Source organism: Brienomyrus brachyistius, chromosome 8 (assembly GCF_023856365.1).
Source record: "Brienomyrus brachyistius isolate T26 chromosome 8, BBRACH_0.4, whole genome shotgun sequence".
In the NCBI taxonomy this organism is placed as follows: Eukaryota; Metazoa; Chordata; class Actinopteri; order Osteoglossiformes; family Mormyridae; genus Brienomyrus; species Brienomyrus brachyistius.
Window position 1 is genome coordinate 7,787,721 of NC_064540.1, and position 22,186 is coordinate 7,809,906.

Consider the following 22,186-nt stretch of genomic DNA (forward strand, 5'->3'; position numbering starts at 1 on the left):
GTTTGTACTGTAAATATACTATTGAAGCTGGGGTATTTTTTTCTTTTTTCTAATGAAAGAGTGTATATGTTTATGATTATAAAATAATTGAAGGAAAAACACAAATGAACGATTTATGGTTATTTATCAAATATTTTGAACAACTGAAATCAGAGCACAAATCGCTTGAAATAAAAGCGTCTTATGAAAAAGGTCATATTTAAATTTTAATGTAAAAAGTTCTTTAAAAAAGTAGAAAATAAATAGTATGCATTTCTTGCAAACAAAATAAACCATTCATAGTGATCACATCTGTCTGGGTGAAATTGATCACTATAAGCAGATGATTATTATTATAACCATTTTCCCCCCTTTTCCTTATGTCTCAGGCAGATTACCATCTATATATTTATTACATGAACATAAGGTAATAAAATGGACAGCGTTTTAAAATTCTGACAGAACACTTTTCAAATTACTGTACTGCACAAATTAAATGACTGAACTGTGCACAATTCAAATAGACTTTAATACAGTACAGTACTATACATGAAATATAGCTTATTGTAGTTTCGATATTGCATCTCGTTGGCTTGTTTTTTGGCAGTTTATGATAAACTTTGGTGAGTCTATATTCATAATTGAGAGAAAATTACTTTTTCCTATCTTGGTATCTGTTCATGCAGCATTAGCTTCAGATAGCTAGCTTGAAGTAGACGGATTACCGCAAGGCAAAGTAGCCAAGTTAAAAAAAAAAAAGAATTATCGTAATTTAAAATTTTTACATATTTTATGTATAAAAAGACCTTAAATGAACACTGTGAGCACACTACTTGATTACTAAAAGCAAATTATTTACACAGTATTTGTGCAGGAATGATTCTGTCCAAAGCTTTTTGATCTATTTAAGTGGTTGATCACTATAAGTGGTTTCCACTGTATTATAAATATCGCTAGTGTTGAAACCAATTGGTGGTATTATCTTTTCAGTTCTTCCCAGTCTCAGCAAAACGTTGGGTTACAGTACCTTGATAGACTTATTTTGTGCCTTCTGTAGAAACTGACCAGAGAAGCTGAGCGGTTACAGAAGGAGCACACCTGGAAAGACAGCCTTAAGGTATTTGGTACTCTATACTGTCTCCCAGTATTCCAAAGGACAGCTTCTTTTAGTTTTTTTGTTGGGCAGATATTACATTTTTCCTTGTTTTGTCACAGGAATGGGATATGGAATACTACGACTCCAAAGCTGACATGGATTATGTAAGTCAGCTGAGGCCAGGCGAGGTCTCCAAGTCACGTAATAGAGCAGACCACATTAATCCATCGTGTGGCTGAATGTTTGCAGTCCTACAACATAAATGGCGGCTTGTTAGGAATACAACCAGTCATTTGAAAAAATATCTCTGTGTTGGATCAACTGTGCATGTGGTCCATTTGATTATGGATTGGAGCTGACCCATGATAACACACAAGCGGACATACCTCACAGAGTTAATAATTATTGATGGCCAAATAATATGTCAAATAATTAAAATATTAGGTAGAAGGAATAGCTGGCTTTAAATGAAGTGATCATCTGTCCTTAGTCAAATGGTAGTTGTTGGTGTGATTTGGCTGAGGTTGCACCTCATCTAAATGCATTTGAAATGCTGTTGAAAACACAGGCATTGCTGGGACTGAAATAACCCTGCTACAAAAGTACCCATGTGGAATAATGTTTTAATCATCCTACACTTACAGCATTTTTGGTGCGCTCTTCCCTGAGTAGTTCATAATTATGGTTTGCAAAATAACTCCGTAGAAGATGATTGCTGCAATTACCTACAGCCTTGGTGCTGCTCTTTTGTGTAGTATGCTCTCCAGGACAGCGATGGGGAGGGAAATTCGGCGCATTCATCCTCCCTGAAGCTGGAGTTTGTTTATGACCCCAGCTTCAAAAATAACGTCAACTACTCCTACACTGCTGTGCAGATCCCAACTGACATCTACAAGGGCTGTGAGTTATGTGTCTATGTGGCTATTAGTGATACATCTGTGTGGTTGTCAGAATTTATTGGAAATGAATAGTTTTATTTAAAAAAAAAACTGATAAACTAAGTTTAGATCTTTGTGCTCAACTGAAATAAAAGGCTGTGCACAGGTGCTCAGAATGACTCGACTTCCAATTGCCTTCAGCTCCAGTGATTTTGAATGAGCTGAACTGGACCCAAGCACTGGAAAAGACCTTTATTGAAAACAGCCGCGATGACCCGTCGCTGCTGTGGCAGGTGTTTGGAAGTGCCACGGGTGTCACCAGATATTACCCAGGTTTGCCACACAGTCTTGGCTGTCATTTTTGTCAACATAACAAGACCGCTGCTCCATCTGAAGCTCATTGACTAGTTTTCCATGATTAAATTCAATGCATTTTCGTTTAGCGATTTCCCAACACAGCCACCCCAAAGAGCATAATATAACATGTTGCTGCAGAATAATAAATGCAATACCAATGGAATTAATGTAGCTTTACAAATTAATTGAAGACCATTTAGCCTTGAACTATTTTAAAAGCAAAAACTCCCAAAGGAGACGTACAAGGAAAATCAGTTGGGTTTCCCACCCCTCTGTATTATCTATGAGTTCAGAGATAATTTATCTGAAATTTAGTAGAACATGGCATGTCGACTCATGTTCCTCATCCTTCTCCTCTAGCCACCCCATGGAGAGCCCCAGACAAGATAGACCTGTACGATGTGCGGAGGCGTTCATGGTGGGCACGATATTATTCTCCAGTTAGCAGTTTGTGTGCATATGTGTCTTGTTTTAATTCATTGAGTTGATCCAGATTGACAAATAATTTTACATTGACATAAAGTTTGATAATGCAGCATTTTAAACCTGTTCAATGTATGTTTTAGAAAAACAATCACAAAAAACAGTTTACAATTAGTATATGGATTCTTTTCCTAACCTAGGTACATCCAGGGAGCATCCTCACCGAAAGACATGGTTATTCTGGTGGATGTGTAAGTTCGCCCTGTATTGGCTTGAAGACTGCATAACAGGCATGGCTCTAAGAAGGTGTTCTGAAATATTGTTTTTACTGCTTGAAAGTATGTATTATTATTTATAGCTAGAACCTGTAGCGACCTAGCTGTTTTTAATGTCATAACTCACAAACTAATTTTCAACCTTGGCTTGCATTGTCTATTTTGTCATTAGGAGTGGATGTGAGATGCAGGTCCCTGAATAAGGGGTTTATGAAGTTTTCAAATGTATTTGGTTAGTCTGTGTGATCCATACACCTGCTCCTCTTCCAGGAGTGGCAGCGTAAGTGGCCTGACTCTTAAGCTCATCAAGGCCTCTGTAATAGAGATGCTAGACACGCTATCAGACGACGACTACGTCAATGTGGCCCGGGTGAGTATGCAGCTTGGGGAAGCCAACAAGTGCCCTGCTCTGCTTTTTACAAGTGTCGTGTTAAATCCCTCCCAAGCTCTTTTCAGTTACAAGGCGTCGTTTGTTCTTGGGTGATTTATCAGAGGGTGAGAGTAGTTTTCCATGATATTGATAGGTGGTTGGTCAGCAGAGGTTAAGGACTGGGCTATTTGCAGAAAGACTGCTGATTCAAATCCTTTATCTGCCTCCCTCTCTGAACCACTGAGTGACCCCGTTTTCTTGCTCTGCCCATGCTTCTGTCTTGTCGCTAAGCTGTGCACTAGGGTAGCCCAATAAACTGGAAGCACACAAACCTGCAAATGGAAATCCCTGACCGAAACAGAATTCCAATAACCTCTCACAGTGTGACATGGAGGGGATGTGCTTTTGTCTGCTTCCCACATTGCCTCAATGTGTAATGCTCCTCAGTTGGGAGTAACCTACAATACCCTAACAGTGTAAGTGGGTCAAGTAGTGGCTGATTGCTCGGAGATTTAGTCTTTTAGTCAATCACTGACGTCTGGCAGGCCTTTCTCTTCTATTTTAAGAACTTTATCCTCTTAGGGCCCGATCTTATAAGTCAACACTATTCCTCCTGTGCCCGTTTGGCACAGTTTCTGGTTGGTTGGTTAGTAGCACATTCTGGCACCATTTACTACCATTTACCCAGGCATTTACTACGGTAGGGTCTCGTTGTGAATATGTCACATAATTACAATCTCAATTCAGTTCCCACAGTGCATTATGTGCTCAGTTGCAACAATTAGTTAGAAAGAAAATTTGGATTTTCTGGACATTGTGATTGTGAATGTGACATTTGAATGAAGCACACTGTTTTTGCTCTGATCATCTATTGGGGATATGTTTTAATTTAAATCTGAGCCTTTTGGGGATAGGACAGTGAGTTTGGAGCCTGATGGTGTGTGTAATGGCGTCTTTGGCAGTTCAGCGAAAAGGCAGAGCCGGTGGTGCCCTGCTTCAAGCATCTCGTCCAGGCCAATGTCCGAAATAAGAGGACCTTCAAGCAGGCCGTGCAGCTCATGCAAGCTAAGGGCACCACTGACTACAAGTCGGGGTTCCACTTTGCATTCCAACAGCTGCTGAATGTAAGACATGGGCACTGCCCTTGAAGATGCTTGTATGGAATCTCCGTGTGTATTTCCATTTGTACATGTTTGTATCGGTTTGCATTAGTGAGTGTGGGCATGTTTCTCTATTATTGAGTGTAATGCTGTGTGTTTGAATGGGGGTCATGCTGGTGATGGTGACATAAAACTGCTGCTTCCCTGGTTCTCCTGGTATCTGCTTTTCCTCCCCCTGCTCCTCCTCCTCCTTTTCTTCCCTGCAGGTGACAAATGTGCCGAGGGCCAACTGCAACAAAGTGATCATGCTGTTCACAGATGGAGGCGAGGACCGTGCCCAGGATGTCTTCGAGCAGTACAACTGGCCCAACAAGACGGTTTGTGTCTCTGTTATCCCAGCTCCCCAGTTCTGTGAAATTTGCACGATGATTGTGTTCCCCAAAATGCACGAGTGAGGTCTTCTTTTGCGTTTGCTGTCATTTGTTTGTTCAGTGCTTCCAGGCTCTATGATCTTAACTTCACCCAGCTTGGAGGACACAACCCAACTCTGACCTGTCACAGTACTGACTTGTGACACTGAATGAAGCATCTTCCATGTTTGCCATTTTATTTCTGCCCCATTTGTACACCTCTGCACTATGATTCATTTTCTTGTATTTAACTAATGATTCGTTTTTTTTTTTTTTGAAGGGGAGACTGTTGTTCTGGGAATTATTTTTTTAATACTATTAGGTGACAAATTTCTCCCCTGGAAGATCCACATGGTTATCTCATCTAATGTTATCTTAAACATTTTCAAACCATTACAAACAATTCTGTAGGTATAATGTTGCGGCAAACTGTCATGATCAGCCGCGGGGAGAGCGGGGATCGTGTGGGCAGGCGTGCAAGGAACAGGTACTCGAGCGGAAATCAGGGCAAACTGGGGTTTATTCAGGGTACGAAGCAGAAACATAGAATCACACCACCAAACCACAATGACGGACAGGGGAAACAGGTCAGACCAGGACTTAAGTAAGACAAGACGAAGCATGGAAATCGGACAACGCTGGAGACAATCAGGGAAGCACACGTGGGTAATCAGGGGGCGTGGCACACACGAGGAGCCGACGAGCCGGGTCATGACACAAACAGTTTGTGATATTCACACCAGGAAATGAAAGAAAATAAAATTTCATTTATTTATTTATTTATTTGGTTAATATATTATTAGTTTTAGTACTGAATTCTGTTTGCATTCTCAATAAGAATGAGGAAACACGTACAAAATTGTCTCTTTAAAGAGCTGCTATATCTGACAACACGAAATCTTGAGTAAGGTGAGTCAACGGTGTTCATTCAAGAGCTCAAGGTCTCAAACAGGAATGACTTGGGCACCTGTTTATATCAAGAGAAGGGAAATTTCTGTAGCACAGATGGGAAAAACAATTTCTAGTTTTGTTGTAGTCTTTATATTAATTCAAACCAGCACCACATAAATGTCTGAGCATCAAGGGCATCCGGAATTGGTTTTTTTGTTTGTTAGACTTGAAGTCAATTCCAGACAGGGTTCGTGAGTGGTCGCAGTGTTTCATACCCTTCTTTAATTACCTGGTAAATAGACAGTACCGAGAAGAAGGTACAACACAGTACATGCAATTACACTGTGCAACTATACTGTTTTTGAAGTAGGAGCATGAAAGCTAAAATGCACACTCCCCTGTTCTTATTTTTTTCCAGGTACGGGTGTTTACCTTTTCTGTCGGGCAGCACAATTATGATGTCACTCCCCTGCAGTGGATAGCTTGTGCCAATAAAGGTTAGCCGCTCCATCGTTACCGGTGTGATTGTGCACCACGATATGGATTTGCACTATATCGTTAACACCGCGTTATATATAAGTTAACAGCCTGAATATACAACAACATGTTTATAAAAAAATATATAAAGCATGTTATTGTCTTCAAAGACTCAGTTGTAAACTGAATACTTGTCCTTATATAGTGTATGTAACCGGTGTATGTGAGTTGTGTGAAATTTTTATTAAACACATTCTGATGCCTTGTCGTGATAGCAAATTATCAAATGCAAAATAAACAGATCTGGTGCAATTAAACACATCAAACAGAAATAACCTGGTTTACTTATATAGTAGCAAATTAAAATGTAAAACATGTTCGCCCGATCAGCATGTATACGCGCAGCTGCCTTCATGCAAGGTGCCTGGTAAGAGGCACCACTGCCCAGTTAACACTACAGCCGCCTGTTTCTTACGCCAATCAACATTAAACTCCTTTATCCTCCTAGCAAGATGTACTTCTATATATGCAGCCCTTTGGTTTGAGCTCATGTGCCATTAGTGAAAAGTCTTCAAAGGCAGTATATATTTTATAAAATGCTGGATAAATTGAAGTAGTCAAAACAGGACATGCTACTTCTCCCAAAACTTGGAAAAAATACCATGATATAATAGTCCAAAGAGTGAAAAATACTGTGACGATCATTTTAGGCCATATCGCCCACCACTAGTGTGTGCATGGGTGTGTGTGCGTGTGAGCATGTATATTCATTATATTATGGGGGCCAATTGTCCCCACAATGTGATTAAAAAAGTATTTTGAACTTATGGGGATATTGTTTTGGTCCCCAGAAGGAGAAACTCAATTTCATAAAAATCTGTGAATGCAGTAAAAAAAATTTAAAAAGTCTTGTTTTGATGGTCACTTATGGTTAAGGTAAGGATAGAAGTTAATGGATGGTCCAACAAAGATATGAATACAAACGTGTGTGTGTGTGTGTGTGTGTGTTTTTGTGCATCAGATGTGTGTGTGAATTTTCCCCAGAAATATCTCTGCCGGGCCATTAAACTCTGAAAAGCGGATGTGATTGGGTTTCTCACAAGGCAAAAATCTCTTTCAAAAAAGCTGTTCAGCTTTATATTAACAAATAACCAAAAAAAAGCTTCAGTCCCCAGAATGGTAAGCAGACACATATCCATGTCTTTTGTGCATTTATGTCTGAGTTAGCATGTGAGCGAAGGAGCGTCTTCGTGTGCCTGTGGTGGTGGACGTTCCCCTGCATTTATGTGTGTGTGGGCTAGCTGGTGAGCGACGTTTCCCTCGACCCCTATGGCGAGAAAAATCCCAGGCAGGATGCCTTTGTCTTCTCGCTCCCCCCTTGCACCTCCTCCAGTTTCAGGCTTGCAGAATCAAAGGTCAAGCGAGAATATGACCCGTCACCTCTCTTCATATTCAGTCCCTGGAATCTGGACAGCTGAGCTTTCAAGTTCGATATTAGATACGAGTTTGGAAATATGTCAGGCACCTGTCAATGGCTGGCTATTATTTCAAGTTCCACTACACACAATCTCTCTTGGCCTGTCCCCCTCCCTCCATCTGTCTTACAGGGTATTACTTTGAGATCCGGTCCATCTGCGCCATTAGAACCAACACACAGGTTAGTAATAGGAAGGTGGCTTGCTGTGCTTGTGGGGGCTGATTTGCAGCATCTGGCTAACTGTGCAGGATCATGCAGAAAAGGTCCTCCTATGGGCGTTGAACTCGCCTCAGTATAAATCCTCAGTTCTTTACGGGTTATGTTAACTGCTGACCTGTAGTGCAGTTCAGCTTGGTTTTGATAAAAAAACACTTTCTTGGCAAGCACAGAGCACAACTGTGAAGACTAATGACTCTGTCCCTCTGGCCAGGAATACTTGGATGTTCTGGGACGGCCTATGGTGTTGGCAGGGAACCGAGCAAAGCAGGTCCAGTGGACCAATGTATACCAGGATGCTTTGGTAAGCCAGGGAGCCCTTGGCCCATGCAGCCTGGTGTCCTAGAGAGCACCTCCAAAATTTGATTAAACTCATGGGTTAGAGAAAGGTTTTGCTTCGGTTGCTGCATTGTACTGTGTTCCTGCAAACCTACGCATACCTGGTGTTAGATGAGCCGCCTGATTTTCAGTTTCTCTGGACACTTTTTAGGGTTTGGGACTTGTAGTGACTGGAACAATGCCCGTCTTCAACCTCACCATTGAGGGAAACTCACAGGTAGAGTTGGCCAATCTGTGCTGTCTATTTAAATGGTTAATATGTGTATTATTAACCCTACAACAAAAGAGTCTAACTCCTCTAGACCTGGGATTACGTTCATATGTTTTCTCTGACACTTTATCCTTTGTAGAACCAGCTCATTCTGGGGGTGATGGGTGTGGATGTCCACCTTGACGAGATCAAGAAGCTAACCCCGCGCTACAATGTAGGTGTACCAAGCGCCCAGAGAAATGTCCGGGGTGGGCTGCTTCTTGGGGTTGACAGATCATCTCCTTGTCTGTGCCCCCCTCTGTCATAACACAGTGGAAAGGTCTGACAGCAGTACGGAGTGACCCCTCGACCGCTTGCCCTGCCCCCAGGGCTGTGCTGACAGCTGCATGAAAAGCAGCTGGCAAATTAGCCTCCCTATCCCCCCACCCTGCCAGGAACTTCTGTGGGAACTCGGAGACACACGTGTCACACTGCTAAGATGCCAGGCCTTGGCCTAGAGCCAGGAAGTGTCAGTTTAGCATGTGTAGAACTCATGCCGGCAAGGTTGAGAGAGCCCTGAATGAAGCGGACATGTTTCCTTCCGCACAGATAGATGTATCGCCTCAAATGTTCGGTCTGAAACATTCCTTAAAAGCAGCTGTGATCGTGAGGAACGTGTAGCCCAGAATTCCGTTTGCATTTTTGTTTATTTAGCAGACATTTGTAATCCAAAGCAACATACATTTTAGAGAAAGGAAGATCAACTGGGGAGTTAAGGGCCTTACTCAAGGGCCTAAAAGTGAAATCAATCTGCTGATTCTAGGATCTCAACTGGTGACCTTCTGATTACAAGCACAGTATCCTAACCTGCTGAGTTTCACCCCTGACGTGTTCTCTTGCTACCGTATTTCTTGCTACTATGTTCTCTTGCTACCGTATTTCTTGCTGCTATGTTCTCTTGCTACCGTACTTTGCATGATGATGTGTTTGCATAAGTTCCAAAACAATGCTATTCTCTTGTAGCTGGGTGCGAATGGATACATCTTCGCCATTGACCCAAATGGATACGTCCTCCTGCATCCTAACTTGCATCCGAAGGTGAGTGACCCCCCCTGGGCCACAGAGTCACAGTGACAGTGATGATGCACTGTGGGCCTGTCCAAGATGGACCTCCTTTTTTGAAGTGTCGCACACTTTGTCTCTCACGAGCACAAAAATCTGTGCTGCTAATTCATGAGTCAGTACCTGTAATGAAATGTGTGATTCTGAATACAGAATGAAACTTTATACCCCTAACACATGCGGCCGTTTATTTAGATACTCATTTTATTTGCAAATTAGGCCCATTAAATGGGTGCTCAGTTAAAGTCCTTATGCAAAAATGTAAGAGGTTTTAAGATCTGCTGAAAGGGAGACTGTAATTTATTGATCTTAGGGAAAATGATGAATAAAACAAGGATGATGAAACAGCAGCCAATGAGATTTTAGGGCACTTGCCTGGACGTTTATCAGCGTTTCATCGAGCTTCTTAAAATATTTGCATTCAGATCCATTTTTTCCACCTCCTTTAATTTTCATAATGGATTTCGTAAAGAGATCTTTAAATAATATATTGTCAGAATTTACTGTGTTTTCCATCATTAGAAAAATCATTTTGTAAAAGCAAGTAACTGAGATACGACTGAAGATGATTTGCAAGATCGTGATTAAGAATCTATGATTTTTATGATTAATATTTCAAACTGTAATATAAAATATGAAGTATATTATGTTTTGATTAGGTAAGTTTATCCATTTTACTGATCAGGGCCGTGGGAGGTCGGGGGGTGGGCGTGGGTGGAGTCTTTGGTGAGTTTTTATCTATAAAAATGGGGTGTACTTAGCCTGCTTCCATGCCGTGTGATTTTAAGGAATGCTAGCTTGTGATATTTCTACGTTCAGGATGTGCATGTAGGTTTGTCCTAGTAGGGGTCTAGCCCAGTCCGACACAGGAGTGAATTCCAAAGCTGGCAGGCATACTCAGGGTAGAGGAAGAAGCCTACATCAGCATCTCTGACACTTGATGGTGTCCTCCCCTCCACCCCCACCCCAGATGGTGAACCTGCCCGAACCTGTGACCCTGGATTTCCTGGATGCTGAGCTTGAGGATGCCAGCAAGCAAGAGGTGAGGATCTGGAACCTGCGGTCTCAGAAATTTCCGGGCTTTTTCCTCCACACTGCTGGGAACAGTTCAGTCACTGCAGGATACCCAAAAGATTTTCTCCTTGCTTAGATAGCAGGACGTCTCTCTCTTGGTTGTGGGTCCAGCACCATCACACTCAGACTGACCATCTCTGTACTCCATATCTTCTGCGCTGTTCTTCCCTCCAGATCCGTCGGCAGATGATTGACGGGCGGCCTGGCCAGGCGACAATCACAACTCTCGTCAAGTCGATTGACGAGGCAAGTCACCAACTCCAGTCCTCGTTTCTGTACTGGTCCACCAAACTGATGCTGTTCACGTGACCTGCATTTGTTCTTAATGAAACCTGCTATGAGTGATGTGAGTTCTGAGGCCTCCTCTCTGTTCCTCAGCGATACATCGATGAAGTGAGACGGACTTACACCTGGATGCCCATTAATGGCACTGACTACAGGTGGGAGGGAAAAAGAGTCGTGCTCTCTTTGGTGGGAGTCATTGTGTTTAGATGGTGTTACTTAATTTTATAAGGTGAGATCGACAGTATAAATAAAAACTGAGGTATATGTAGGAGGTGTTGAGAAGGCTTATGGTAAACTCCAGTTGCTTTTTATATGAGATTTTCAATATAATAAATGTACATCAACTTACATTAGAGTAGCAGTAATTGTTTTTCAGTAAATGGCAAAAAGGAAGTTCCGTTGAATCTGATTGTACGTATGTGTTCTGAAATATCAGATTGTTTTTACATCATAGGAGGTGGTACCTTTATGTTTAGGATATAGAGATGATGTTGAGGGGGCATTCAGCGTTGTTTTTGGATGACACAGGCATCTTTGTCAGTGATTTTTTTCGTGGTGAATTATTGCTTTGCATGCTTCTTAAGGTATTTTTTGAGAATCAGCTTGTTTTTTTCATCTTGTGCCCCCCCCTGCCCCCCAGTCTGGGTCTAGTTTTGCCCCCATACAATGAATACTATCTCCGCGCAGACCTCAGTGATGAGATGCTCCAGCTGCAGTGTGAGTATGACACCCGTGTCCCCATCTCACCTAACTGTGGGTGGATCTTCTGTGGCATTTGAAAGCACAGTCAGTGTACATGCAGGAAAAGCGCGTCTTGATTTATTGATACTGATATGCAATGATTTATTGATATGCTGGTAAAAAAACAAAAGGAAGTGGTGGAGAGATATTACCAAATATTTCAGCATATGGTAATGCTACATATAAAAATTAGACATAAGAAGTTCACTCCATTTTTACTCTGTGTAAATTGTGATCTGACAATAAATCTGATTAGAATAAAGTCTTGTAAAAGGTGACAAATTTAAGTCAAGTAACATATTTTACGTAGTTTGACTCTTTGTTGATGTAACATCTACATTGTTATTATGATAGCCCGTTATGATTTACAATTAAAACATGTGGATGAGTTAAAACCCCCCGTCTAACTGAATATCCCTGAATTTCCCCCGTGCCTGGTCTCTGTACCATTCTCTGGCCTCTCGTGGCATATCTGAGGCACTACTTGTTCTGTGTGACCCCCTCTGTTTCAGATCTGGAGTCCATGCTTCCAAGCTCCTTTGAGTCTGAGGGACACGTCTTCATTGCTCCCAGGTACGCAGAGTCATGGGGGTTTAGTTCTCTACAGATTGTTACACCGCAAAGCCACTGGTTTCAACCAAGCCTCACATTCATAGAATATTCAATTGGTTGGTTAAAACAAAATCTTGGTCAGGAATTTAACTTTCTTAACTTGAAATTTTCCCCTCTGATCTTAATAAGTATATAAGGGAGTTTAGCATATACAAAAGGATTTAGTAAAGGCAGATTCTGCGTAAATAGCTTCCGTTTATCGTACAATGTTGTTAACAGCGTGAATACTTGTTATGAAATTTTAATTGTTTTAAGTTCTATATAAAAAGATGAAAGAGGTTTGGGTTCCAAAATAGTGTTGGTATCCATCCATCCATCCATTCTCCAAACTGCTTATCCTACTGGGTCGCGGGGGGTCCGGAGCCTATCCCGGAAGCAATGGTCATGAGGCAGGGAACAACCCAGGATGGGGGGCCAGCCCATCACAGGGCACACTCACACACCATTCACTCTCACATGCACACCTACGGGCAATTTAGCAACTCTAATTAGCCTCAGCATGTTTTTGGACTGTGGGTGGAAACCGGAGTACCCGGAGGAAGCCCCACAACGACATGGGGAGAACATGCAAACTCCACACACATGTAACCCAGGCGGAGACTCAAGCTAATGTTGGGATGTGCATGCAGAATTGATTTTCTGTAGTTATTCCAGCACAACTGCAGGTTGTGCTTCTAATTTGACAGTCATTGTCATCTCTCCATAACATTTATTAACCATGTCCATGTGTTCTTGTAGCTGAATATGCCTTTGCTTAATGCGGAATTGCTTGTCTTTCTCTGGCTGGTGACGCTGCCTCTTCAGGGATTACTGCTCACAACTACGCATTACTGAGAACAACACACTCTTCTTGGAGAACTTCATTTCGCTTATGGTGGAGATCACAGCAGAGTCCAAGGACTGTGAGTGCCACTGTACCACTTAGATATGTGTAAACACAGTAAATGTTCATGGTAATAATTATTTATTCTGGACTCAACTTGTTATAATTACCTTGTAGTACTGAAGGTATTTAATTTGAGTGATCTTGTTTGATTACTTATGGTTAAGGTTAGGGCTGAGTAGGTGTTAATGTTGTCATACTGTAGATGAGATTAGGGATTTGCCCAGAGAAATGAACTGAGAGTCTCCACAAAGATATAAATACCTGTTCCGTGTGCGTGTGTGTCTGTAAATCAGGTAATCAAGTTCTCATTCACAACCTCATCCTGGAAGCTGACATAACCTGGCAGTTGGCAGCAAGAGTTTGGAAGAACAAAGATCTGACCACGTAAGTATAGTAAGACTGCGCTTTCACCAAATATAGGTCTTACCGCAATTCTTTTTTGACACAAGTGCAAAAATAGCAGGACGATTAAATGCTACATTTGTGAGCTTACTTGCAGAACCTGGGAAGCCTTGCCTTTTGACACTCAGAAGTGATGGTCGAAGATTTCTCTGCATTAAAAATACATGCAAAAAGGTTTTGAAGATGTTTTCTTTCCCTCGCAGCTGCATGGGTGTATAAGCACACTGATGAGGATGACAAGCACACTAACACACCCACGCAATATCAGCATCTCATAATGTGAGGGATGCATTTTTCATCTGGTTGCGCTAATATTTCTCATCTAGCAGTCCTTCGCTAGCGTCTCACACACACAATTTCATGTGTCTCGTAACATAGTGGAGTTTGGAGAATAAATTACGGGTAAGATGTATAGGTTGATTGGCAGATGACTTTCAATCTGATACAAGAATATGTGGACTTCTGGTTATTTAATGACTCCAATCTGCTAATTATGAATTAACATGTTTTCCTATATAGACAGAAGAGCATATTAGCAAGCGGATATGGCCCTGATTCACTCACATGTCCCACGTAGGGCCAGTCAATACTATAGACAGCATGGGTGGCCAAATGTAGGGACGGTAGGAGGCTTGGGGGGTTATTGGTGAAGTCTAGTGAACTGTATGGGCTTCAATTAGCCATGGTTCCATCTCCTCTGCTTTTTTCCCTTCTTGGCCCGCAGATATGGCTTTCTGGCATTCTTCGTGTCTACAGACGGCGGTGTCACTCGGATATTCCCCAACACGTGAGTCTCCCAGCAGATAGGAATGCAGTAACTGTACTGTTAGTTAATATCGAATGACACCTGCATGTTCTTAGAATAATTTAAAATTCTTATAAACAGATTTTAGACGTGTTATTTTTTGAGACAGATAAATGGTGTACAGTTTTCATAAACTGGCCTTTGTGTAGAGCTGAGGATATTACGGTGGTCTTACATGTGCTGCTTCGGTTATTTCTGTAATGTGTTTTTTTGATCTAATGATTGTTGGCTTTTCTGTTTCTCAGGGCTGCTGAATCATGGGCTGAGGACCCAGAGCCCTACAATGCCAACTACTACCACCGCACCATGGACAACAAAGGATTCATCTTTCATGTACCTCGGAGAAAGCGTGAGTGCAATAATATTTGCCAGTTTCAATTAACTAACACTAGGTGGCAGCATTAGCTTGGAAGAATAAGACCAGTTCCTTTTCCAAAACAGCTCCAGTCTATTTCAGGTTGTGGTACAGCGTTAGCGCATGACTAGAGGATTTAATTTCCTGTTTAAACAGTCTTATTAGCAGCCTAAATTTGGCAGCCGAAAAGTATTTTCACAGTCATAGTACCAATGATAGATGACTTTCTCTACAGTGACTGATGACACAAACTTGGACAACGGCACTGCCAGTGTTCTGGTCAGCACTGCGGTGGAAGTATCTGTAGGTGGCAAGACTATTAAACCTGCAGGTATGAGAACATGCTGTGTCTTGAGGAATTTTATTGGAACGTATGACTAAGCAATGTAAAAAATATATGCGTTTGTTTCACTTTTTAATTTTTTTTTTTTCCTGTGCTGTGTCGCACCAGTTGTCGGTGTGAAACTGGACCTGGAAGCCTGGGTGGACAAGTTCAAGATTTTGGCCAGCAACCAGTCCGACAATCGGCAGGGTTCACATAAGGTGCCCCATGCATACACAGTCACTTGATTAAACACATACATACCTTCTGTAATCACTTATAGAGGGGAGTTGTGCTTTTATGAACACACAAAAACATATACACTATTCAGCATGTTAATGTTCAGAATTCAGAAAGAATTCAGAATTCTTTGTCAGAAATTGACAAAGAATCACATGCCTTTAAACGAAGGTAACTGATTCCGTTTTTTAAAATTAGTTTTTTGTTTTGTGTTTTTTTTATAGTTTTCTTTCCTTTGCAATTTTCTTCAATCTTGGTTTTATTCGTTTTTGTCCATTTTTATTTCTGTTTGTATTTCATAATTTGTGTCTCATAATTTAGTTTTCATTTTAGTTTTAGTTTTGTATTAGAAGCCCTCAGTAGATTTTTCCGGAGGGGTGAGGGGGTGGTTGGCAATCGATTGCGTGGTCTGGATTACATTGTATTTCACTCCGAATACCAACTGAGTACCCCTGCCTTACAACATAGCCATAAAAATATCTATTTCTAGCAGTTTTCAGTCGTGCTGTAGTGTATCTGTTCAGGGTACAGACTGTTAACTCTAGTGGTGGCCTGCAATATAAAGGTCAACATTTTACACAACCTGCTTGAAGAATATTTCAAGGAGGATTGGCGTGGGTCAAATCTTTGCAGAGGGGGCTTGCAGATACATATTCTGTAATTTATCCTGGGTGCATATTAACTCTTATGATTTCCAACCATGGAATTTACCAATCATACTGGCACAGATTAGTGAAATTACCATACATGGTTTTTTATTCTGTGGAAAAAAAAAATGATCGGCTGACCAGATTTAATAACGAATTATAAACGCATCATGGTCTGGTACTTTGTGACATCATCTATGTGGTGAATGAGCCTATGAAGTCCCTCGTCCTTCAAGATGGAAAATGACTGATTGTACAATGCAATCAGCTGCATTACTGAAGTAGTTATGTCTTAGCTCTGGTGGTGCTAACTTTGAATATAGGCCAATATTGACACTATTGACCGATGCCAATATCTTCATTTGTAACAAATATTGTCCAATACTGATATTTTAACCAATATGTAGGTGTTGTGGCCATGCCATTCTTTTCTGCTTGGTACATTTCACGGTCCCCAGTGTGTTCCCTTGTTCCTAAAGCTGCTGTGTAGCTGTGTGGCTAAGAACCATGCATTACTGCTGTTGTAGGCTTGAGGCTGGCCAGACTTGACTATATTATATCTGTTAGTGATTAGTTTTGTTTTTCCATGTGAATTATGTTCTTTTATTAGCTTTTTGTATCTTTGGTTCTGGTTATTCCTGCCAGTGTGAGTTTCATATATATTCCACGTTTCTCCTAGTGTTTCTGTCCTTAGTATTTGTTAATTACCCTTACCTGTTCATGTAGCTTCTAGTGTATAATCAGTAATGGCCCACACCTGTTCCATGTCATGCCCATGTTATCTGTGTATTTAATTGCCTGGCCTTGCTTTGTTCCTCGGTTGGTAATTGTGTAGTTTTATTTTAATTTTAATTACCAAAATGTTTTTTTCAATCATTTTTATTTCAGTATCTCAGTATTAGTTAATGATAATAACATTGTGTTAATCAGACACACACACACACACACACACACACATATATATATATATATATATATATATATATATATATATATATATATATATATATATATGAGAACCTGCGATGGGCTGGCCCCCCATCCTGGGCTGTTCCCTGCCTCGTGCCCATTGCTTCCGGGATAGGCTCCGGACCCCCCCGCGACCCAGTAGGATAAGCGGTTTGGAAAATGGATGGATGGATATATGACAACTCCCCCCTCCTTCCCACTCCCACTGACACACTCACTCAAGCACACTAGCAGCACTGTTGTGCTGATTGATGGTCTTTTGTCTTGGACCAGTGTGGACCATCCAGCAGCTGTGAGATGGACTGTGAAGTCAACAGTGACGTGAGACCAAATTCCCTTCTTTTACAACACTTGAACAGAACAGTTTCAGATTTATTTGGAAACATTTGTTTTGAAAATTTGAGATCTAGTACTTCTTTTGCTTTGGTATATGGTGCACGTTTTCTGTTTGGAACTAGAGACGGAAACCCTAGTATTACATGTAGTTTGTATGTCCGGCTCTCTGCCCCAAGGAATTTGCATGCATCACAGCTTTGCACTTTTGCTGCTTATGCAGTTGAGCTATCTTCAGTTATTGATTTGAAAGCCAGAGCCCTTCAAGGATTGGGCAGCATTTTGGTCGATGTCCTAATCTCTGTACAACCTGCTGTTACCCAACTGCTTACAATAATCAGAAACCAATTTATACGCAGCACGGCCATATATCCTTGTACATGGTATGATTTATTCATGCTTTTGGTCAAAACTACATATTTTTCAAGCATCTTGTGCCTTTGGGGAATGGTAGTAGGGTTAGGGATGTAGTCATCTGTTTGGTCATTTTACCTATGATAGCCCTTCTCTGTAGGATCTACTCTGTTACCTGATAGATGATGGAGGATTCCTAATCATGTCCAACCAGAAAGACCACTGGAAAAAGGTACATGAATGTTTATATTGTTTTGGGGCTCTGCTATAGGTTCCCTAGTTGGTAATTTGTCTGAACAACCTACTGGAGTAATCATAAGGAAGTATTGTTGGGGACAGGAGTTGGGTGACTAGGTGTCCCGGTTTGCCTGATGCTGTCCCAATATGTGTCCTGGTGTCCGAAGAAATGACTGAAATAAAACAATTTGTCTCCGTTTTAACAAGCTTCCTATCTGGTGTGGGGAACAGTCGTTAAACGAAAACGAAATTATGGATTCAAACCCACCTCCCTTTGGTCACTTGGAAATGTACTGATATTGATCAATGCTGGACACATACGCATGTGCTACACATGTGTCCTGGTTTGGGACCCTGGTCACCCTAGGAAGGAGGGCTGTTTTTTAAATTTTTTTTACCAGGTCCCAGATGAAAAGCCGTAACCATTATGAGTTATTGGCTCTCTGTTGACTTTCAATGGGTGATAACGGAGCAAAGATCAATGTTAGAGCTGGAATTAAGTCGTTTCTCACTTCTGTAGCTAGCTGACTTGAAACCATACATTTAGCCATAGAGAATGGAAGCTAAGTTACAAGCGTAAAATCTAATGAAGGCCTTTTCAAGCTTTAAACTTTTTAATATGTTGATTTTTTTTTCTCAAATGAACTGCATGTTATGCTTGAAAAGTCTGGTGTCTGTCCTCTTCTGCCTGGGTATCTGACTGTCCATTCATCCATCTCCGAAATAGGTGGGGAACTTCTTTGGAGATGTAGATCCGTCCCTTATGTATGCTCTGTACACCAGCTCCATCTATGCTCGTAAGCAGTCCTTTGACTACCAGTCAGCATGTGAACCGACAGCAAGCAGCCACACAGGGGCGGCTCGACGGGGAGTCTTCGTGGTGAGTAGCATCGCTCACCCTTCCAGTATGATCCCTCTCTCCCTTGCGTGCTACTGTATGCTGCCCTTCCCAGGTGACTTGGTTGAGAAAGCACGATGTTTTCATGTCTTGTGTCATTTTTTTTTTAAGCCGACCATCACAGATATCCTCAGTGTTGCCTGGTGGACGTCAACTGCAACCTGGTAAGACTTCAGGAGTTTGCCTCGGCGGTCCGGCTGTAAAGTCTTGTCCTAAAACAGTGCTTACCTTTTCAAAGCTATATATTGTCAGAAAAAGGGTACAGCCTGGTATAGTTTTGTTCTCCAAGGTGTAAACAACATTAATGAACTGTACCCCCAATGGTACAAAAATGTCCCTCACAGTCCGTTTCTGTACCATAATTTAGACCAAACATTTATCTACGGTTAGGGTACAATTGGAGGGTACAGCCCCACTGACAAGTAATTGTAGCCTCAAAGGTACAAAATGGTACTTTGTCAGTATAGTACTGTAATTGGCTGTAAGAGTAGTCATGGTTATTAGGAGTCAGTTTGAATTCTGTCTATCATGCCTATCGGTTTTAGCAGAACACAACAGACTTGGGAATGGAGTGGAAGTTTGAGGTGCACTATATCATGTGAGCTCACGGGTTAATTACTCGTACCTGTGTTTTTGCTCAGGTCTCTGCTTCAGCACCTCTTCCATGGGCTGGTGTACAATAGCTGGTTCAACAGTGGTAAGTGTGCACAAACCCAGCTAACAAACATTAGCCACTTCCTTGTCTTTAGTTAGTCACAGCCATTGTGTATTCATAGGTCGTTCTTTAAAAATGACTGTGGTCCTTTTGCATCACTAGGCAGAGAAGAATGTATCTGTTAAAATTCATCTTTAGAGTTACTGTGACTTGACTGTGACGTATGATTGGTTGATGGTCAGTTTGATCTAGTTGGCCAGTCCAGCCTTCAGGCAGGTCTGGTACATCGCTATGGGGGCCCACTTAGCGGATTTTCATTACTGTGCTAGGTGACGTGGAGGCCGAGGGGATAGACTTCCGGGATAGCAGCTGTATGACCATTTATAGCCAGTTCTATTTCACCAACACCACAAGCTCTTACAACACCTTGCAGGACTGTGGCAACTGTTCCAGGTGCGTGTTTGTGTGAGACAAAGGGGCAGCCTTTACAAACATGCATCATCGTCGTCGTGAGTGTGATTGCTAAACCGGGTAATTTCATGATATAACCTGCGCCTTTCCACCGGAGGTTGTTCCATGCGAAGAGGATAGAGAAGACCAACTTGCTCTTTGTGGTGGCGGACATTCCCTGCAAGTTTTGCGAGATGGAGAAGCTGGCTCGGGTTAAGACACAGTGTATCCTTCTGGTGCCTACAACTGAAAGTGACAAAGTGCCTTCCCCATTGGCGGATTAACCAGTTCAGGGGCCACTAGGCTACATTTTCCGTAGGACCCTCTGCTGCCCCCATTCCCCAAAATGATACAAAATGAACTATAAAACTATTGAATATTAGTAACTAAAATAATTTCTGGAAAGTCAATGAGAATGCTGTATCAAACAAGAGCGATCACATTAGCGCAAACTGCCAGGCTTCATTTCACATCGGCCATATGCAGCGAATAGAAAGCTTAACACACACCTTCTTGAATAAACACATCTCAGTAGCAGTGTCCTTATAACATTACACTTTGGTCCAGTGTTTGTCAACTGCATCCAAAATATTCATACAAAAAATTTAAGCATTATGTAAGAAATATTCTTAACCATTCATAATGAAGGTGCGGTTTCAGCTGCAGACATCCTAACCCTCACTTACATAATAGTTAGGTGGAGGTTGGTCAGTCAGTTTTTCCAATTTAAACTTCATATGCACACTGTCTCTCAAAAGTTCCAGACATTTCTTCGTGTTCTGCACCAGTTTCTTCAGGGTATGGAGTGGGTGAAGTTTAAGCTGTATCCACAGCATTGGATCGAAGTTTGTCGCATGCATGGGGAGTTTTGCCAGTTAAGCATCCTCAGCCAAGCCATCCAGACCAAGAAGAGAACCCATGTGAACTGCTGAGTCTGGCGCGCTATCGGAAAGGCCCGGCCACCTGCTTCGACTACAACATCCAGGTGAGAGGCAGTACTAAGCAGATTAGAGCTGTGGAATCACTCCGTACTGTGGCTGCACATTGAAACTTGCCTGGCTGGAGTGATTGCACTCATACACGTCTCTAATTCTCCCCTCTTTTCCCCAGGAAAACACCTCAGAATGTGGGAGGGGCCTCTCCATTAGACCGACGCTAGGAGTCCTCCTGTATTTCCAGTTACTTCTCCTGTACCTGTCAGCATCTCTCTAGGCTTCACCTGATTCCATCTTGGTTCTAACCCCTCCTGGTATAAACCCGTTTGTTCGCCCACCACATCCTTTCTGACTCTCCCTCTGTGGTTCAACATCTTCCATTATCACCCTTCCCCCATCTGTGAGTCATTACCGAAGGGTCTCGCTGGGTTTGCGTTGATGCCTAGCAACAGCTTTCCCTCCTCCTCCTCCTCCTCCTCCTTCTCCTCCAGCCTCCCTGCCATGAATCACTACCTCCCTCCCCCGTGGAGGTTAATTTATGAGTGATATAGATACAGAACAGCACACCTCTGAATCTGCCACAAGTAGCCATGATAATTTGCAAAGAATGTCTTTAACAGTGAGAATGCAAATTATGCATATACTTCTCTCTAAAATGTGACCCTTCCTGTGGTCTGGACTTTACCTCCAGAATTAAGGGGCAGAGAGTCGACAGATCCTACTCTACCATGGCACAAGAGTAATAATCATGAAATTCAGCATCCCTGCGACATGTGGTGACTAAGCGTGTCTGTGCGTGTCACTAAGTGCTCCATCCGTGTGTTGTTTGTGCCCGCGTCACCTGACCTGTGACGCCCAGGTTTTCCAGCTTCTAGCTATATAGCACAATGGTGTTGGCCAAACAAATAAATATAGATCATGAGACCTCTGGCCACTAATCTGCTTTTTAAACCATTTTTCTAAAGGAAGGAAATAAAAATGGGCAACTTTAATGTAAGGCTGCATGCATTTGCTTTAGCTTATCCTGGGCGGGGCGGGGGGGTGGTGGTGGTGGGGGGGGGGTGGTGGTTGTTGACTTGCTTTAGTTCCTGCATGAAAGACAAACTAAAAAGAGCCGAAAATAATGTTAATATCCAACTTCGCAGCTTCCCTGGTGTTGCAGTATAATGTGGATTTTCTAAATATAGTTTGATATTTACGAGCGAATGACTGAAAGGTTTTTAACATTTAAAATGACTTTTACATGTCTTTTAAAATGTGTGTGTGTGTGTACGTGTGTGTGTCTAAGTATATAGAAAGACAGAAGAGAGAACATGACTCACACACCCTTTGTCCCACCCAATAGTGCCTTGGTGCACGCCACCAGCCGAACAGCCCCTGTAAGGG

General features: G+C 42.0%; 1 protein-coding gene across 1 annotated transcript in view; it reads left to right on the forward strand.

Moving 5' to 3' along the window:
- LOC125747557 (voltage-dependent calcium channel subunit alpha-2/delta-2-like) overlaps window positions 1-21,824 on the forward strand; it is a 49,469-nt gene extending 27,645 nt beyond the window's left edge. The window contains exons 4-38 of the mRNA XM_049022908.1: window positions 1,037-1,096; window positions 1,195-1,239; window positions 1,831-1,975; window positions 2,155-2,286; window positions 2,671-2,728; window positions 2,934-2,984; window positions 3,279-3,378; window positions 4,341-4,502; window positions 4,745-4,855; window positions 6,198-6,276; window positions 7,864-7,913; window positions 8,164-8,253; window positions 8,440-8,505; window positions 8,639-8,713; window positions 9,502-9,576; window positions 10,571-10,642; window positions 10,849-10,920; window positions 11,053-11,114; window positions 11,600-11,676; window positions 12,213-12,273; window positions 13,117-13,214; window positions 13,492-13,582; window positions 14,325-14,387; window positions 14,651-14,754; window positions 14,996-15,091; window positions 15,212-15,303; window positions 17,212-17,259; window positions 17,786-17,857; window positions 18,590-18,742; window positions 18,872-18,924; window positions 19,402-19,457; window positions 19,745-19,868; window positions 19,984-20,090; window positions 20,768-20,850; window positions 20,976-21,824. Of these exons, the coding sequence (XP_048878865.1) occupies window positions 1,037-1,096; window positions 1,195-1,239; window positions 1,831-1,975; window positions 2,155-2,286; window positions 2,671-2,728; window positions 2,934-2,984; window positions 3,279-3,378; window positions 4,341-4,502; window positions 4,745-4,855; window positions 6,198-6,276; window positions 7,864-7,913; window positions 8,164-8,253; window positions 8,440-8,505; window positions 8,639-8,713; window positions 9,502-9,576; window positions 10,571-10,642; window positions 10,849-10,920; window positions 11,053-11,114; window positions 11,600-11,676; window positions 12,213-12,273; window positions 13,117-13,214; window positions 13,492-13,582; window positions 14,325-14,387; window positions 14,651-14,754; window positions 14,996-15,091; window positions 15,212-15,303; window positions 17,212-17,259; window positions 17,786-17,857; window positions 18,590-18,742; window positions 18,872-18,924; window positions 19,402-19,457; window positions 19,745-19,868; window positions 19,984-20,090; window positions 20,768-20,850; window positions 20,976-21,077 (2,985 nt within the window). The 3' untranslated portion in view covers window positions 21,078-21,824. The remainder of the gene's footprint in view (window positions 1-1,036; window positions 1,097-1,194; window positions 1,240-1,830; window positions 1,976-2,154; window positions 2,287-2,670; window positions 2,729-2,933; window positions 2,985-3,278; window positions 3,379-4,340; window positions 4,503-4,744; window positions 4,856-6,197; window positions 6,277-7,863; window positions 7,914-8,163; window positions 8,254-8,439; window positions 8,506-8,638; window positions 8,714-9,501; window positions 9,577-10,570; window positions 10,643-10,848; window positions 10,921-11,052; window positions 11,115-11,599; window positions 11,677-12,212; window positions 12,274-13,116; window positions 13,215-13,491; window positions 13,583-14,324; window positions 14,388-14,650; window positions 14,755-14,995; window positions 15,092-15,211; window positions 15,304-17,211; window positions 17,260-17,785; window positions 17,858-18,589; window positions 18,743-18,871; window positions 18,925-19,401; window positions 19,458-19,744; window positions 19,869-19,983; window positions 20,091-20,767; window positions 20,851-20,975) is intronic.
- The last annotated feature ends 362 nt before the right edge of the window (window positions 21,825-22,186 follow it).